The sequence below is a fragment of the Lissotriton vulgaris genome, chromosome 12 (genome assembly GCF_964263255.1).
Source record: "Lissotriton vulgaris chromosome 12, aLisVul1.2, whole genome shotgun sequence".
Classification (NCBI taxonomy): Eukaryota; Metazoa; Chordata; class Amphibia; order Caudata; family Salamandridae; genus Lissotriton; species Lissotriton vulgaris.
Genome location: NC_141700.1, coordinates 637,324,260 through 637,343,101, shown reverse-complemented (window position 1 = coordinate 637,343,101; position 18,842 = coordinate 637,324,260). Strand labels below are relative to the sequence as shown.

Sequence of the window (18,842 nt, the reverse complement as noted above, 5' to 3'; positions counted from 1 at the left end):
CAGGCACGCACACAAAGACAGTCATACAGACATACTCATGCACTCCCCAGCACACAGATAAACACACTCAGGCTGCTAAACACAACACGCATTGACTTAACCAATAGGTCTCGCCTTTGGAACCTTATAAGTGTTCAGTTATCCAGCACAATATCCTTGGTACAACAACATTAAGTGTTGCATGGCTAAACACTTATAAGGTCCCAAAGGCGAGACCTATTGGCTATGCCAATGCTTGTTTTCTTTTTAAATGTAGCCTGTTTTCCTTTAAGGAAAACGGACTGCATTTATGAAAAAAGATTGCTTTATTAATAAGCAATCACAGACATGATGGTCTGGTGACCTCAGCAGGCTACCATCCCTGTGATGGTTGTGATTCCTAATGGGTCACAAACTGTGACCTATCTCATTAATATTCATGAGGTAGGTCTATTTGCGACCGACAAGGAATCCCTAAATAAAACGATGTGAGTTTCATACATTAGGAATTCCGATTTCCTGATTGCATTTTGGACAGAATTGCAATTACGAAATCAGTATTCCTCATATTTGTACATCTAGCTCCATATCCTCTGTTCGGAATACATTCTGGCATTGTACACAAAACAATTGATGCTGCCCATACACTCCTCTTTCTGTGATTGCCTTTTTCACATCCATGTCACCTCTGTGTTCCCTTTAGCTGTCTTTAATCCCGTTGCTAACTTTTTTTTGCCTGCAGTCCTCATTTGTGTGTCCCATGACCAGCAGTCTTCAGCTCTTCCCAGCTCCCCATAGCGCTCTGTGGCGAGCCAAAGGTGGAAAGGTGCACTATAAAACATAACGAAAATAAATGAGTACATGAAATACTGTAACATTCTTGATTGAATTGTTCCCATGAGAGGTTTGCACACATTCATCTTTCTGAATGTTGCATCTTGCTCATGCGTTCCTATAGTTTTTCAAGCTGTTTCCCAAGAAAACCACTCCTCTTTAGAAGTCCCTTACTTGCAACAGAATAAATTATTCTAATTAAAACACAAAAAGTCATATTCTTAATCATGATCATGAAGTAGAAGACAACGTCTTCAGTATTAGTGGGAACAAACTGATATCATTGCGGCAAGCTCTTTTTGTGCAAGCTAAAATGAAGACTATGTTTGAACATTTCTCTTTGCTCTCTCTTTCTCCCTTACAGACTTTGCTGACGCGGAAACTTTCCCATACATTTCCTGGGCTTGGGGGATTATTGGTGAAACAGCATTTAATGCGTGATCCTATCAGGCTCTGGAAACTACTAGGTTAGTACCTATTAACAAGTAGCACATAGTTGTGTCCAACCTACCGACACAGACTTTTAATTTTTTTTTGTTTTTGTTGCTAAAGCAAGATGATTGTCAGTCATGGTCTGCAGGTCTGTGCCAATAACCTTTTTTCTCTCACAAACACAACTTTGGCTTTGTGCTTCATAATTATTTGAAGACGTTTTTGTGTTACTTAATGAAGTGTATCTTTCATTATGTTTTTTGTGTAAACCTAAGTAAAAGTGTCTTTATTCTCTGAGGCATTACAAAGTTGGATACTCTGGTGATGGGTATTTATATATTTATGGAAACGTGTATAAAAGGATTCATTCCACATAAACGTTTCCCCCTCATTCACAAGTAAGCTAAGGGTATATTGTTCTGTTTGCACTGCACCTCTAGCTGGATTTTCACAGGCACGAAATAGACACTCCATCCACCGAAAGAGTAGTAATAGACAGTGGTTTTGCATTGTGTGCGAACTGCATTTGGAGAACTTCTTCTTAAGCCGCCCTTGACAGTTGGTCTGTTGCCTAGTTATGTAGGTCTCTCTATGTTTTGACCATCGATTTGATCTCTTTGGTGAGATATCCTTTTTTAAAGATCTCCTACAATTTGTATACTCCCTACGGTTTTTAAAAATGTATTTTACCACCTTTAAAATTGTGATATCAAATGTGTGTTTTTTTGTAATAGGAACATTTGAAAAACTTTAAAAAAGCTATTGATCCTACAGCTGACTATAAGCTAAGCACATCAATCTCAAAGTCCCATATGTAATCAAGTCCTGTGCCAGCCGCCCACAAGACCCCCATAGGTCCCACTAGAGATCCAAAGACAAAAATTTCTAGCGAAGGTGGAGGCAGCACCAGGGATAGAGTCACAATTCAGCCAGTCTTTTTCAAGAGTTCTTTATTTTTCTTCATATAAAAACACAGGACAACAGCCAACGCGTTTTGTTCCTGTTATAGGAACTTCATCAAGGCAAAAAAGATTATTAAATGGACCACGTTCCATTCGGTGAGTCGGGATAATGATGAGCCTGATTAGATACCTAGAGTGTAGTCCAGATTCTAAAGAATGTCTGTACAGGGTCGCTGCTACGTTCTGTTTGCTGTAAACAGTCACTCCCGGTTCTTCAACTCAAAATACGTGTACATTTAATGTTCATCTAAAAGCAGTAGTTCTGCTAGTACATAGAGCAGAACTAGATTGAAAGCAGAGTTCTAATATTAACGATAAACGAAAACAGTCAAATCGGTAATGAGAACAATAGATATCCAAAGTCAAAAACATCCATGGTATCGTGGGTTGTGGTGCACGTTCCGTTGTTTTGTTCTGAAGGCCTACTTGATTTCTACGTTTGGGGTTTACTATAACCTCTTGAACACTGGAAGATTGGCCTCTTATTTGAATAACCTATGCTAATTGAATTGGATCCTTCCAGCATCCAAACACCAATTAGTACGTAGGAACACCTCTCTTCCAAGTGGATTTCCCTTGGATGTTTTGGACCTTGTTATCTATTGTTCTCACTACCGATTTGACTGTTTTTGTTCATCGTTGATATTAGAACTCGGCCTCAATCTAGTTCCACTGTATATACTAGTGGAACTGCTACTTTTTTTTTTTTTTAATATCTTTTTATTAACTGCATAAAGAAAAACCAGAGGTGTACATCACATTTTCAGCAATTTACATATCATCGTACCAGACAAAATCAAAGCTTCACGCATAAAGCATCTATATGAGCCTCAAATTGAGGAAAATTACATCATACATGGGAACTTGCTATTAGTTCGTCAACTCTGGGAACTACTACTTTTAGATGAACAATATATGTACACATGTTTTTAGTTAAAGAACCGGGAGTGACTGTTTACAGCAAACAGAATGTAGCAGCGACCCTGTACAGACATTCTTTAGAATCTGGACTACACTCTAGGTATCTAATCGGGCTTATCATTATCCCGACTCACCGAATGGAACGTGGTCCATGTAATCATTTTGTTTGCCCTCATGAAGTTCCTATAACGGGAACGAAACGTGTTGGCTGTTGTCCTGTGTTTTTATATGAAGGAAAAATAAAGAACTCTTGAAAAAGACTGGCTGAATTGTGACTCCATCCCTGGTGCTGCCTCCACCTTCGCTAGAAACATTTTAAAATCTTGCTGTGCTAGTTGTTCCAAGTGTACTAGTTGGCTTCAGAGATTTATCTTTTTATAATCTCAGCTCTTCAGCTTCTTTTATTGAGTGGAGAAAGATACACTACTAGAACTACAAAGCATTCACTGAAAGCATCGACATTGTCATTTATAAGCAGCTTCAACCTTATGTTAACCCTTTAGGTGCTGCGCACGTTCACCGGCCGACGGCACCACTACCTCAGGAGTGCTGCCGTTGGCCGTTGAACGTTCGAACGGCACCTGCGCAATGGAACGTCCAGCACTGGAGCTGGACGTTCCATAGCAGCTATGAGGTTAATACTAGTAAATTGTACAGGTGCCCAACATTCGTTGTTGTTCAGACATGACCAGTTTACACTTGTAGGACATGAAGCGATGTTGGGAATGTTTGGTCAGTGTTTTATTTTTGCTTTTGCCTTTTCGTTTTTTTTTCTTCCTATCCACCTTAAGGTGTGTATTTTGTGCTTTCATCTCAAGCTTTCCCAGTTCAAGTTCCAATTCAATTTTCAAGCTCTACTTTTCTCTCTCCTGGGTATGCTATTTCTTCAGTGTTCTTTGATGTCACTTAAAAAAATGACACTCTGTTTATATTTTGCAGGAGGCACTTACTATTTCAGTTCTTCTGAATCACAAAGGAATAGTAATAAAAATGAAGGCGGCAAAGGGAAGTCACCAGAGGAGGATGAGGGTAAGTACAGGGAATATGGGCACAACTACCCAAAATGTTATTGCATCATTGGTGGCCTGACTTTTGGATTACAATAGAAACTTGATTGCTTCTGATATAAACAGGTATCTGTGTATTACAAGCAGTAGGGGTGATCCAGCGCTCCGATTGAAAAACTGTCTTACAAACGCTACCTATCACCTCAATACTCACCATTAATCATCAAACACTTATACAAGCCCATAACACCAATGAAACAATTTTTGAGCAACTGAATCAGGTGGTTTGATTAATAAATCTATTCACATAATATTCACATTATTATATACAACTGCAGTTCATTTATCTTTACCATGGTTTTAAACATTATTTATTCATTAATCAAACCACATAAGGCGATTGGATCAACTGATGGAAACTAGACCATGAATAAACAAGACCAGCTTGTCTTTTCAAATGTAATTTTATTAACTTTATTATTCAAGAGAAAAGCATTTAATTTTTAAAATCTTTTATTTCATAAGCAAATAGAAAAACAGTATTCTAATAAGAGAATGAATTAATAAACTGACATTATCAAGCAAGCTCAGAATCATGAAATATTAGCAGAATAATAGTTTCCATTCCCTAAATCTATTTCTCACTTCACCTGAATTTTTTTTTTTTTTTTGAAGACGTTTATTATTGGTCAAAAAGTGCAGTACATATAGCAAAGCCTACAACCCTGCGGGCCGGCTGCAAAAAAAAAAGAAAATCTGTGCATCGTCGAGGCAGATGTTTACAGGGGAGGGCATTATGCATAGGTCTGTTTACTGTCCGGCGTGTCGTGCCACGTGTAAATTATACATAACATGCGCTTTTAGCACTCGGCCATCACTGTAAATGACGTCTCATTTTACATTTTATTTTTAATTGAACCAGTAACTTTTCAACAAAAATAAACTGTACCGTGCACATCGGTACGTCCCAGTGTGCCTACGGTGTCAGTGCAGCTCCATGCACCTACGGTACATGCGGCATCAATGTCTCTCCAACTTGCGTATGCATGTGCTAGGAGCGCATCAGTGTAGTGAGAGAGCTGCGGCTGTCCCGTGTGGTTAGTCGTAAGGCGGGTGGTGAACAGGGTCAGTTAGCGGTGGCGTCCTACCAGCTGTCCGCTTGTTGCACGACATGTGTGGCAAACATATGTGTCGCCCCTGCGACATTTTCGGTGGGTGCCACCCGCTCCCGCGTTCTTTGCCATGTGTTTAGCCAGGGGTGTCTGTCTGCCGCTATGTGGTAGTGGGTATTCCCGTAGCTGGGAAGAACAGGAATGCGAAACCTTCAACATGGGAATGTGCAGAGGGGGTCAGAAATAGGGGGGGGGGGGAAGTGTACTCGTGTGGGCTGTGTCAGGGCTGGGGTGTTGTGAGCAGCGTTCAGGCCATTACGTGGTGGAGAGCCCTCATTAGCGTGGCCGACTGTGTTCGCGGCGTACGTGCCGGGGGGTCAGTGTCGCCCTCGGGGAGGGGAGGGGGGGGGGTGTGAGCGCGGTGTGCAGCCCTGTCTATGATGTTGTCGCTCGTGGGGGGCCTGCCAGTCTCGGCCGTCGCTGCGCGATTCCCCTGGCCACACCCTCTGCCTGCAGGGACCCCAGGATTTCATCCCAGATGTGTGCAATCGGGAACTGTCTCAGACCCGCTATCTCCTCCCCGTGCAGTGCCGTGCCCTCTGCTTTGGCCCAGTTAACAAAGGATGCATACCAGTGCGCGGGAGCTGGCGGTACTCTGCTTTTCCAATGCTTGGTGAGCAGGCGCTTGGCTGTGATAAGGCCTAGGTCCCAGAACCGGGCTTGTGTTTTGTTCTGTTTAGTCCTCTTATACAGCCCAAGAACGCATGCCTCCCACGTGTTGGGTAGTCCCGGGCCTGTGCTGTGTGTCAGGAGTGATGTCACCTCCCCCCAGTAATTGGACAGTGTCGGGCAGCCCCAAAGCATATGCAGGATGTCAGCATCTAGCAGATCGCATCTGGGACATGCTGCAGTGTCTATTGCGAAGTATTTATTAATTCTGTCTGGCGATAGATATGCCTGGTGTAATATATACAGCTGAATGGTGCGGAAGCGGGAGTTACGCGGGACATTCACAGGGCTGGCCAAGACCAGTTTCCATTCTTTATCCGTCCAATCTCTCCCTCGGTGGATTGCCCACTTGTCCCTAATCTGCTGTGTGGACCTCTGGGTGTGTATGAGGAGCGCCTGTGCCAGCCAGTGCGTGATATGTGAACCTCTGCCCATGACGTGCAGGTATTGGATCAAGTGGTGGAGCGGTGGCTCCTCCTGGATATCTCCCCAGGATACCATGTACGTCCTCACCACTGACGCGTGGAGCAAGAATTGTCCTGCCGGCAGGCCTGTGCCCTCCGATAGTTCCGCAAATGGGAGCAAGGCCCCGTCCGCGTATAAGTCGCCCATCGTCTCCACCCCGGCAGCAATCCAGGGTTCCAAGCTGCGCGACGACACCATCCCATTCCTCCGGGGGGTGCCCAGCAGGGGAAGGGCGGGAGCGTAGGGTCTGACATTCTTTGTCAGCTTCAAGCAGCGGAGGAAGCATTTGCGGGCTACGGCCATGTGCAGGGGCAGAGGGCGAGGTCCCTTGGTCAGTGGATGAAACAGCGCGCACACCTGCTGGTGCGTCCATTGGTAGTCTGCATTGGCAGTGTCGTCTAGGTGTGAGTCGCTGAGCCAGTACGTAACCCATTGCAGCTGCGCTGCCAGGTAGTACAGCTCCATATTGGGGACCGCCAACCCTCCCTCCGCCGTCGGGGAATACAATTTCGCCAGGGCCACTCGTGGGCGCCCCGTGTTCCAAATTAAGCCGCGAAGCATCGACTCTAGATCGCGGAAGATCCTCGTGGGGACATACATCGGGATATTTGCAAAGTGGTAGAGTAGTCTCGGTAGCGCAATCATTTTAGACAGAGCGATCCGGCTGGGCACATTCAAGGGCAGCGTCTTCCAGAAGTTCATCTGGGCCCTCAGTGAGGACACGGCGCGTACCAGGTTGCCCTCTAGTATATCCTGCGGGTCTCTGTAGATATGCAGCCCGAGATACTTGAACGTGGTCGGGTACCAGGTAAGTCGGGCGCCACCGAGGTGCACCTCGCATTCCTCCAGGTCCGGGCTGAAGGCGTATACTCCGGATTTGGTCCAGTTGACCCTGAGGCCCGATACCTCCTCGAAGGTCCGGAATATGTCCGATAGTATCGCAGGCACCGCGGTGAGGTCTCGCACATAGAGTAACAGGTCGTCTGCATATAGCGAGACCGTGTGCACCCCGTCAGCCAGCGGGATCCCCCAATCCTCTCCTTTGTCCCGTAGTAGGGCAGCCAGGGGTTCGATGGCCAGGGAGAAGAGAAGGGGCGACAGGGGGCAACCTTGTCTGGTGCCCCTGCGTACCCGCACCGCCTCCGACAGCAACCTGCCCGTCCGCACGCGGACGCTAGGCCTCTGGTAAAGCAGCCCGACCATATCCATGAAGGCATCACCTACGCCGAGTTTTCCCAACACCGCTCCCAGGTACGGCCATTCCACTGAGTCGAAGGCCTTCTCCAGGTCCAAGACGAGGCATCCCGACCTCGGCCAGTGTGTTGTGGCCGCCTCCTGGACTCTGAAGAGGCGACGCAGGTTACGGGAGGTGCTCCTAGCCGGCATGAACCCGTTCTGGTCTGCATGAACCAGGGTTGGGACCTCCAGGGTTAGGCGGCGGGCCAGCAGGGAGGTGAATATTTTGTAATCCGTGTTCAACATGGCTAAAGGCCTGTATGACCCCATATTCGTGCCGTCCCTGCCTGGCTTCAGCAGCGAAACCAGGTTCGCCTCGTTCAGTGAATTTGGGAGCGCCGAGTCCTCGATCGCATGGGTGTAGAGCTTGAGCATCTCCGGGATCAATACGTCCGAGCAAGCCTTGAAGAACTCAGCAGGCAGGCCATCGGGGCCAGGAGACTTGCCGTTGGACAATGCGAAGATAGCCTCTCGCATTTCCTCTTGGGTGAATGGTCCCCCAAGATCCTCCTGCTGCGCATCCGTCAGGGAGGGCAGTTGGACACCCGTGAGGAAATCCGCGACTGTGACTGCGGAAACCCTCATCTGTGACCTGTATAGGGTCTGATAGTGTCCCACAAACGCCTGGTGTATCTTGCTCTGTGTGTATACTATCTCCCCTCCAGTTGTCCTAATAGCGGACACCGGTTCCGTGCGGGATTCCTGTTTGACCAGCCACGCCAGCAGCCTCCCCGGCTTGTCGCCGTGTTGGTGCACCCGCGCGGAGTGGGCCGCAAAATTAACGTGCCTCAGCCTTTCTAGTAGTGTCGTATGTTCCTCGCGGGCCTCCCGCAGCCTGTCGTCCGTGCCGGCCACTGCTTCCCGCTCCCAACGGAGCAAGTCCGCCTCCACCCTGCTCAGATCTGCCTCTAATTTCTTCTGTATGCTCCCTTGTGTGCCCAGGCAGTGACCTCGTATCACCACTTTAAAGGCGTCCCATTCCACACTTGGAGAGGACGCCGTGCCTGAGTTGTCGGTGAAGTACTGTGCCACTCGGGCCTGTAGGGCGTCTCTGAAGGGGGCGTCCAGTAGCAGAGCGGGCTGCAACCTCCACGTGGGTATGGGCGGGTGTGGGCGTTCCCAAGCTATCGCCAACGTGTGTGGGTTATGGTCAGAGTGTGTCCGGCCGAGGTAATGTGTCTCAGTGATGTGTGGGAGCGTTTCTGTTGTCACCATGAATCTGTCCAGGCGGACATGTAGTGCGTGTGCCCCCGAGTGATATGAGTATACCCTGGTGTCTGGGTGGTGTGCGCGCCACGCATCTCTGAGGTCCCACTGCATTGCCCACCCTGTGAAAGCCTTCGTTACCCCCAATGACGTGGCGTCTGGTCTGGGCGGGGTCGAGCGGTCCAGTACAGGGTCTAGCACTGCGTTGTAGTCACCTCCCAGTACCCAGGGGACTCCATGCCAGGGCGCTAATTTCTCCGAGAGGTGTGTCAGGAAGCTTCCCTGGTCTGTGTTTGGAGAGTACACGGACGCCAGGACCACTGGCTGCCCGTCCAACCGACCCCTCACTAGTACATACCTCCCCCCCTGGTCTGTTATCACTTCTGTCATTGTGAAAGGGGTACCCGGCCTAACCCATAGTAGTGTCCCACGAGCAAACGAGGAGTATTCTGTGGCGTACAGTTGACCCCTCCACCTGCGTCTTAGTGCAACCACCTCTGCCCCGCATAGATGTGTCTCTTGTAAGAGTGCGATCTGCACCTGCTGCCGCTTCAGGTAGGAGTATATTTGGTATCTGCGCGCGGGTGTGTGCATGCCCCTGATATTCCAAGTGCATATTTTAATCGAAGTCATGTTAGTGGTGCGCACCTCTCCCCATCTTTCGCTCTGACAGCAGCTCCGCTAGGGGCTCTCCCATTGTCAATCTCAACATGCCCATCTCCGCCCCCCGTAGTACACTTAGCATCGTCCTGGTAGACATTGGATAGGGGAAGAACATTAGATAACAGTAACCAACTGTGGGTGTGACCCACTAAAATACCAAAGGGGCAGTGGCGAAACGGGCCACCGTCCATAATCTCAAGTGAGAGGGACAACAGTTCCAGTCTAAGGGGCAGTGCGCATAAGCACGGTTGAGGCCAAGAGGAAGTTAAGTTTGTTAAAGGGATTCTAGTTCCATCCCCGAGCCTCTAGTTGCAAGTCTTTTACCGGCCTCTAGCCGTACCTGCAGACGGCCAAGGACTGGTACGGGTCAGGGGGCAACCCCGCCAACCCCATCCCCACCAATCGCCAGCTCCACTTATGCAGTACTCACTGTTCCTGTGGTCCACTGTCCGTTCGGTAGGCATGGGGGAGAGGGGCACTCCCCTTGTCATACCTGGCGCCTGTTGTGTCGCAGCGTCTCAATGGCCTTTCGCCTCTCCCCTCTCGCCTGTGCGGCCACGGTGCATACATCTCCAGTGGAGTCAGTGGACCAGATCAGAGGTTTGTGGCGTGACCACCGGCAAGTCTACTGAGATCTGCGAGTTCGGAATCCCGTAGATGGCTTCATCATCGTCGCTGGGCGCTGTCTGTTGTCCGTCCTCGGGGTGCGAGTCCTGGGAGAGCGGGTTGCTGAGCTGGGAAACTTTCCGCAGTGCGTCACGCTGTTCCTGGAGCATCTGATCCAGCGGGGGAGAGTGTCGCGATCCTTCATCCGCTCGCTGGGACTGTTGGGCTCCACGTCTCCGGCGGTTACGTGGGCCTCGCCTCCTGGGCCTCGCCTCGCCCCCACGAGTGTGCTTGGGCGCCGAGTCCGTGCCTCCGTCCAGCCACTCGCTGACCTCCCCGGGTGTCCCGAAGAAGTAGGTGTTGTCTCCCGCTACCACTCTCAGCTTCGCAGGGAAGAGTAGGGAGTATTTGAGGCCTGCAGTGCGTAGCCTCCTCTTGACTTCCAGGAAGTCGTGTCTCTGGCGTTGCACCTGGATGGTATAGTCGGGGAAAAACATGATGGACGCATTGTCAATGCGTATTTCACCCATGCGCCTCGTTTCCCGCAGAACCGCATCCCGGCCCCTGTAATTCAGTATCCTGAAGAGCAGTGGTCGTGGGTTGGCGCCAGTCGTGTAGGGCCTGGTCGGCACTCGGTGCGCGCGTTCCACGACAAAGTGAGGCGATAGCGTGCCCTCAGGCAACAGGGTCCGCAGCCAGTCTTCCACATGTTGCGCTGGGTGGTTCCCCTCCCATTTTTCCGGGACGCCTACGAGTCTAATGTTATTTCGTCTCGCCCTCCCTTCCGCATCCTCAGCCCTGTCTTCCAGGAACTCCACTCTATTCAGGAGGTCCTGTACCTGCTTATCCGTTTGGGTGACTTTGGGTTCGATCTCTTTCACCGCGCCCTCCAGGACCTTGGTTCGGTCGGACAGCTTCCTGTGGTCGTCCCGCAGGAGGGTCAGGTCCACAGCCACGCCGTCTATCTTGGACTCCAGGGACGTTCTGGTTTGCTGGAGCGATTGCTCCATTCGCTCTACGGCCGCCAGCACGCTGTCTAGTCTCGTGGCCAATTGCTCGGCAGCCATTTTGTCGAGTTGCTTGCTCGTTTTCCCTTTCGGCGGTGCCCCACCAGTCCCGGTGCGGGTCCACACCCCTCCTGACATGTGCGGGTGTGTACGTCCAGCAGAGTCTTTTTCTCCGCCCCTCAGGTGGCACCACCGAGATCACCCTCCGTCGATGCCAAGGGTCCGTTGGTCCGGGGTTCCCCCTTCAACCGTGGCTGGCGTCGTCGTAGGGAGAGCTGTGGGGGTCCAGTGGCTCACCTCCTCTCCGCAGCCCAGCTGCGCCACGCAGCCCGTAGCGTAGCAATCGTCCCGAGGGTCCGGGTGTCTCGTGTGTGGCCGGCGGCGTCCGCACGTCCTTTTCCCCTCTTCACAGGTGTCTTTGCATGTGGGGGGGAGGGGGGGTCTGCTGGCGCCCCTCCAGGTGCCCTCACCGCCGGCAGTTGTGAAGCGTGGACCCGACCGGGGCCTCGGTAAGGCGTGTGCGGTTCCGCCGCCCCGGTCCCACCGTGCCTGGCCACAGGTCCGTGACTCTCCGGGCAGCGCCTGATGCCGTGCTGCGCCCTAGGGACCGCCTGAATCTCCCTCTTCTCGCCGGGTCAGTTCGTGCACCCCAGGCGCCACAGACTCGCCCGTGGTAATCGCTTCTGAGCTGTGGTGTAGGCGCCGGTTCTCAGTCGTTCACTGGGTGGGACAGGGGCGGTAGGGCCGGGTCTCCGCTGGACCCTCAGTGTTTGCCCCCAGTGTTTCGCTGGCAGCCCCCGGGGAGCGCGAGTCAAGCGTGGCAGCAAGTTGTGAGCGGCCTCTCGATCCCGGTCCCTTCGCGGCGGCCCTCCTGCCTGTGTCTCCCCAGGTAGCGCCCGGTGGCTTGCGATGTCCCAGGGGCCCCCCGACTCGCCTCGTCCCCACCGGGTCTGCTCGCGCCCCCGGGTGTCATCAGGCGCATCGGCAACAGTCTCACTGGGGCTGCGATGCGGGCGATGTGTCTCCGCTGTCCGTTGCTCACTGGGCAGGTCAGCAGCGGCTGGGCTGGGTCACTGCCGGACCCTCGGCGTCGTCCCTCGTTGCGGTGGCCGTCCCGTTACTGCCCTCGGGGGTGTGTGGGCCGGGGCCTGTATGCTAGGCCCAAGCCCCGGTCTCTCGTGGTTGCTCTGCCGACCGGGAGGCCTCCGGGTCCGCAGGAGAGTCGCAAGATAGGCCGGGGTCTGACCCGACGGGGCCTCGGAGCAAAAGTCGGCCAGATCGCCGAGATGACCTCCACGTTTGCCCGCCTGCAGTTTCCGGCGGCCTCGGTTCAATGTAGCGGATAATCGGCTCGGGGGAAGGGGAGCTTTTCACGGAGCTCTACCCGAGCACGTCCTCCGCCATTGCGTGCTTAGCCACGCCCCTTCTCACTTCACCTGAAAAGGAAAAATATCATTTAAAGTCTGCTGTCCTTACATGCGCCAAAGGTCCATCAGCATGTCACGACACTCAGGAATTGGAAAAGTAAGAGTTTTTTCCCTGCTCATTGTGTCAGGTTTTATACCTTTTTCTCTAGCTAAACTTTCTACATTTTACATTCTTCTATGAAAATCCGAGCTTTTCATTGGCTGTCCTGTGTCAGTCCACGATAAAATTATTAGGTCATCTCCGACTCTTGACCCAAGTCCAGGCTTTACATAAGCCCTATTGTCTTTCACTTCCATGTATTTCAGCTTCCTCAAGAAAGTAACTTTTCCTCGAGTTCTGAACGTTCACTTCCTAACCTTGGCAGACAAATCAAGTTCCTGTCCTTTGGCCATCTCTCCATGAGCACGTTTAACGCGACCAAAGAACTGCTTTTTAATTCACGATGACAATGCAGCAAAAATCTTCACAGCTGCACATGTGTAAAGAGTTCACTCTGGACAAGCTTTTGCGTCTGCAGCTCTGCCAGCCATATTTTCTGAACCATCTTTTAGGCCTCACTTTGGAAACTATTATTAAACAAACACAAGACATCAATTAATTAAAGAATTGAGACCCATTCTGTTACCCTCCCCCTTTTCTAATTAATCCTGTTAATTATATTACCTAGCAAAAGCACAAATAGGCAGCATTATAATTACTTCTCCTTTTCGTACAGCAGGAACTCCATGAGCTTTTATCACAAAAAGACATAACATAAGCACATAAAATAAGCACATGCCATTAACTTAACTGCCGCATTTAATACTGCCAAAGACAATAGACAAAGTTAGTTTATTATTTTCTTTGCGTTTGCAACATAAAGCACATTAGTTTATCCCACATGTAATGATGAATGTATTCTTAAACTAAGTTGATTAATAATTTCACGACAAGCTTATTAATCTGGTTACTTTGTTATGAGAGATTAACTTCACAAGTTTGAACAAAATTTATGTTCTTCACCTTGCTCCATCAGCGGCAACACAGTTTGTGTCTTTTAGTGTCTGTCTTTGCCGTTTGGCCTCTGACTATGGTCTTTATGCTGAAAATGTTGTAATACAAAGTCCATTAGTTGAGGTGTATATTCTGTAGATGGTTTATTAAGCTTAGTTACAAGGTAAGTTCCATGTAAGTAGATAGATGATTGCAGATAGCCCCACCTGGAGCCGCCTCTCTGCTGATCAGCCTGCACTCTCCAACTGATACTCAGCACATCACCAGGCACCCATACATTCTATGACATCTTTAAGCATTCAGCATTCCATTAATCACCAAGCACTCCAGCACTCATCCTGGCTGATCAGTAGGGAAGATGTCGCTAAGGAAAAGGAATGGCAACAGTTAAGTCACAATGTATCCCCTTTCCTAAGGGAAATTTTAAACAAAAAGCATGCAAAGAACAGAAACATGCATATAATCCAAAAGGAAGAAAATAGACCATAAAGTTACATTGCCACACCATTAAATACATAAAATTCACAAATGATTGATGGAACATTCCTAAAGTATGCATACATTAAAATCACAGACAAGAATTAGCAGAATATTCATGAAGCCAACAATGACTCCTAAAGCAATCAACACTTCGTGAATCAATTAAATACATTAACATCTACCCCATCCTCCTTCCTTAGGGAACATAAATATACAAGCATACCGAGACCAAAGGGGACGAGATGTAACACACAACACACCCTGTACTGCTGACCCAACAAGAATCTCAGGCAAACATACTTCACACAGTAATCAAATATGCACGCGTGCAACACAGCACACAAGTAGACCCACTCAGCACTGAGGTACTCACAACCCCACAACTCTGTACTATGGTACTGACAACCCCCCAACTCTGTACTAGGGTACTGACAACCCCCCAACTCTGCACTAGGGTACTTGCTACCCTACAACACTGTACTAGGGTACTTGTTGTATATTATTCTTACCTTTGTTTCCATGCTTTCCCTTTGTTTAGCCTTATGTCATATATTCCAGAATGTAGGTGGCTCTGACTCTTCCTGGGATTCTAGGTTGAGACAGTTTGTGCCTGGCCAGCTTGTGTTGAAGATGCCTGCTGTTTTGCTATTGCAATAAACCTGCTGTTGTGCACTGGAAGTCTCCGAGTAATCTACTACAGTACTCACCACCCTAAAACTCTTACTAGGGTACTCGCAACCCCACAACCCTGCATTAGGGTACTCGCAACATCACAACTCTGTACTAGGGTACCCATCACCCTACAGCTCTGTACAAGGGTACTCCTCACCCTACATCTCTGTACGAGGGTCCTCCTCACCCTACATCTCTGTACTAGGGTCCTCACCATCTTACAACTCTGTACTAGGGTACTCACCATCTTACAACTCTTTACTAGGGTACACACCACCACCTTACAACTCTGTACCAGGGTACTTACCACCTTACAACTCTGTATTAGGGTACTCACCACCGTACAACTCCGTACTAAGGTCATCACAACCCTACTACTACAAACAAGAATGCAAAACCTCACCACATGCTCACCATTATTAAACCCATAATACCGCAAGCCAGTGTACAAGACTCTGTAATCATTGTGATTGAGTAAATCCAACTTGCATTTATCGCAAACCTAAGCTGGATAAACAAAATAGCATACACCCCCCCATACATCACCATATAACATAAACTATGATAATGACCACAGAAATAAATAAAGTAAACCTAATAAAACAACTAGGGCAAGTGTAGGCAGTCTCAAAAGTATTTAAAATCCCCCTGGTGAGCAATTTACCCCCACCCGAGAAACAAAACCCCACTCCGCTTCCAATCCTAAGTATTGTGCAAGTGCGTCAATGTTCCCTTATCTTCTGTTCCCCTGCCAGGTCTGTACCTCACCCCACATGTTCAAGTTTTCAAATCCTTATCTCAGTTAGCAGATGCAATAAAGGTTTCTGCACAACATAAATCCCCTCCCCCTCATGCTTCTAGTGCACTCACGCAGCACGCCACTTCCTGTATCCTTAGAACAAGCAGTGCACGGACAGATACCCGGTCTAGTTGGCAGTCTAGCAGTCATCATGGTGATGACGCGCTTCCCTCATTGTCTCGCAACTCCACCAATCGCGAAGGTCCACCGACAAGTGACGATTGTTGCGGACTCATGCAGAGTGCATTGCGGTGCTCGCAGCGAAGACTCTGGGTGGCAGTAGGAGAAGACACATCCATGAGACAGGTCATGGCACATGGGCATTTTCAATTGCCGCCTCACATCCTGGTAAGTGGACACGAGCCATGCATAGATTACAGTCTCGCAGCTATTTGAATTCTGCAGAAGCCAACAGTAAAAAAGGACACGCACTCCGCACTACCCACAGTAAGCCAAAGTTAGAGCTGGCATGCCCCCACAGCATTGCAGAACTCACTGTTATTAATAATTTCCACAGTACCTTCACCGTTTGTACCACAGTGTAATAAGATGAATAATGCTTCCACTAATATTCATACTACTAATGGCTGAGCAGCAAGAACTAGACCACTACACACAGGGATCGAGCAGCTGGTTCTTTCAACAAATGCTATATGTTCACAACGCTGCCGGTTCCTTCACAAGAAATGCTGCTAATTTTCTCCAAATACACGTAGCTCTCTCAACCAATTTTAATGCTGCCCATTCCTCCAAAAAGAAAGTCTTCTGATTGCTTTAGCTGAGTTATGCAAATTCATAGCTTTAAATCAGAAAGCTCCGTGTACATGTATAGTAACTCACAACTTATTGCAGTCTATTTCACCACGACTGAGCACACAAGAAAGTGGGCTAGCTGGGATCAGTTCATTAAAGTCCAGAGGGTCAAATGCCCCAGGCTGAAGGCTGTCTAGGTGATGAGGGACACCGGTGGTGTTGACCAGGGCGTTGCTTTTCCTTCAAGATGAAGTTTGCTTAATTCCAGTTTGTAAGAAATGGGGGTTACCCAAATCTCCAAGGGGGTAGCATGGCATCAAGCGGGCAGGCCAAACTTCGAGGACATGTGAAGCACTCACGCAGTATCCACAGACGACACACCAGGCACACTACAAAAGTCGCAACTCCACCTTTGGTTGGAAAAGAATAAGTTTAGTGATATCTCCAACCTGCAAGGTAAAAAGGAAAAATACACTGGTAATCACAACAAGGCGCCAACTGGCGCCAGAGCCAAGTACATCATGGGGGATTATTTACATGGGATGAAAGGGTTGAGTTCATAAGTCCATAGCTGAGAATAAAGAAGAATGTAATTAAGTTAACAGTAGTCCTGGGGCCAATCTGGCGGGGTCAACTCAGGCTCCCTTCCTTAAGGGGTGGCTATAATTTCAAAAATCCCACATTAGCGCACGTACATCTCATGCGTTATAACGCCAAACCCCACCCCTGTAAGGGAAGAACAACAGAGCATTACAGCACATACTAGACAGGAGCACCTGTAAGTAATCAGTACGGCAGGCTCATTAACAAGGGGCATAAACAGGGGCCTGGAATAACTCATCAGCATGGGCGTCCGCAGGGGTGGGCAAGGGGGGGCACTTGCCCCCCCCTGGATCACCCGGCGTGCTATGTTTGGTGCTGAGTCAGTGGCATTTTTATTTTCCATTTTTATTTTGTCGATCAGAACTTTTAATTTTGTGAATGTGAGCAGGCAGGCCTCTTTCTTTATAAAATTGTAGGCCAGCAGGCAGCAGCACCCAATCCCTATGACATCATGGCGGCAGAGTGCTGCGCCACCTATCTTACGTTGCAAAGTACCGCGCCCGCGCCCCTGCGTAAGGTCTCACACAGCCCCAACCCCCAAAGTGCAGTGGTGTTTGTTTCCAGGGACGTGACGCAGGAATTCGGGAAAACGGCTTCTGAGCTGACCGGCAACATTTACAGCAATTGAAGGCCCGGGCTCGGGGCTTGCCTGCTCCCACAGAAGTTGAAACTAGTAAGTGAGTCATAGCATGTCCTTGCAAGTTGCGGGCTATAATAGCTGATTTTGCAGCGAGGTGACGAGTCCGATCACTGCTCACCTCCCTCTCCCTTCGCACTGCGCAGCTAGGTTTATCCGTCAAGTTCAGTCTGTGTCCCATACATTCCACTCTATACAGCCTATGAATATTGACCTAAATGAGTCCTTCTCACTCTCGGTTTTCCAATGCTGCGGGGCTTAGTGCTCATGTCATGTCGTCAGCAGCAGTCGAGGGAGTCTGAGAGTCACTCAGCTGATTATTAATAAATTATGAACGTCGCTTTATCTATTTTCTGCAATTATGGTTAGAGTCTTATGCATGAATGCCGTTTTTCAATTATTTCCTATGCTTTGCAGCAGTTAACTTAGAGTTTCTCCTTACTCAAATTGGTGTACTTTCTGATATTTTAGTGTTTGCCTCGTCTTCATTGTTTGATTTTGCTTGCGAGAAAGTGTCCCTCACTAGACATAACTGAGCTACTGCATTGATTTTGTTAGTGGAGTCCGTCAATATTCGGTGAGAGTTCCTCGCATGCAGCATGGATTTTTTTTTAAAGCAGGTGAGATCGTGAAGCACTTTTGGGAACTTTAGAAGGCCCTGGATGCATTTTAAGGTAAAACTATTTGGTTCTAAACTTTTTAGAGTGAGGAAAAGAAAGGCCCCAGCACCAATCATTTTTCAGGTACGTTTGTTACAGTAAAGCTAAGCAATGTTAGAGCGGTGCAGAGCCAGGGAAGCAGTTAAAGGTGGAGAGTGCATTGAAAACACACATTGGCACAGCCAATAGGGCTGGGGTTAATCTACTAATGCACGCAGCATAAGCATCTTAAAGCCAGATACATTTAAGAAACACATATCTGCCTTTATTAAAGGTATTTTGCCTTTGATGCAATCTTCCTTTTGTTTCTATGGCAATTGTAAAACAAAGGTTTGTTGACATAGAAACCTTCACTGCAGTTGTTTTTTGTTTCAGTGACACAGAAAGAGATGAAGGGCTATAATAAAGACTCCCTTGCCAGCTGCCATTTATTTGTCATAAAAGTAAAAAGAGGAGTGCATTGAAGGAAAAGAAGCCTTCAAACTAGAGTCACCCCTTTCTAGTTTTAAAGACAGGCATGTGCTCTCAGCTCAAAGATGCTGCTGCAGAGTTCAAAGTCTACTGACTGTTTACCCCTCTCATAACCATGTCCACAGGGCAGAGAAGAGCTACAGTGTTAATGATATGCTGCCAGGAGGACGGATGGGATGGGAGGAATG

At 48.7% G+C, this 18,842-nt stretch overlaps 1 protein-coding gene across 1 annotated transcript in view; it reads left to right on the top strand.

The window, feature by feature from the left end:
- SPG7 (SPG7 matrix AAA peptidase subunit, paraplegin) overlaps positions 1-18,842 on the top strand; it is a 263,297-nt gene that overhangs the window by 7,897 nt on the left and 236,558 nt on the right. Inside the window, exons 2-3 of the mRNA XM_086945796.1 lie at positions 1,178-1,280; positions 4,068-4,157. Coding sequence (XP_086801922.1) covers positions 1,178-1,280; positions 4,068-4,157 — 193 coding nt within the window. The remainder of the gene's footprint in view (positions 1-1,177; positions 1,281-4,067; positions 4,158-18,842) is intronic.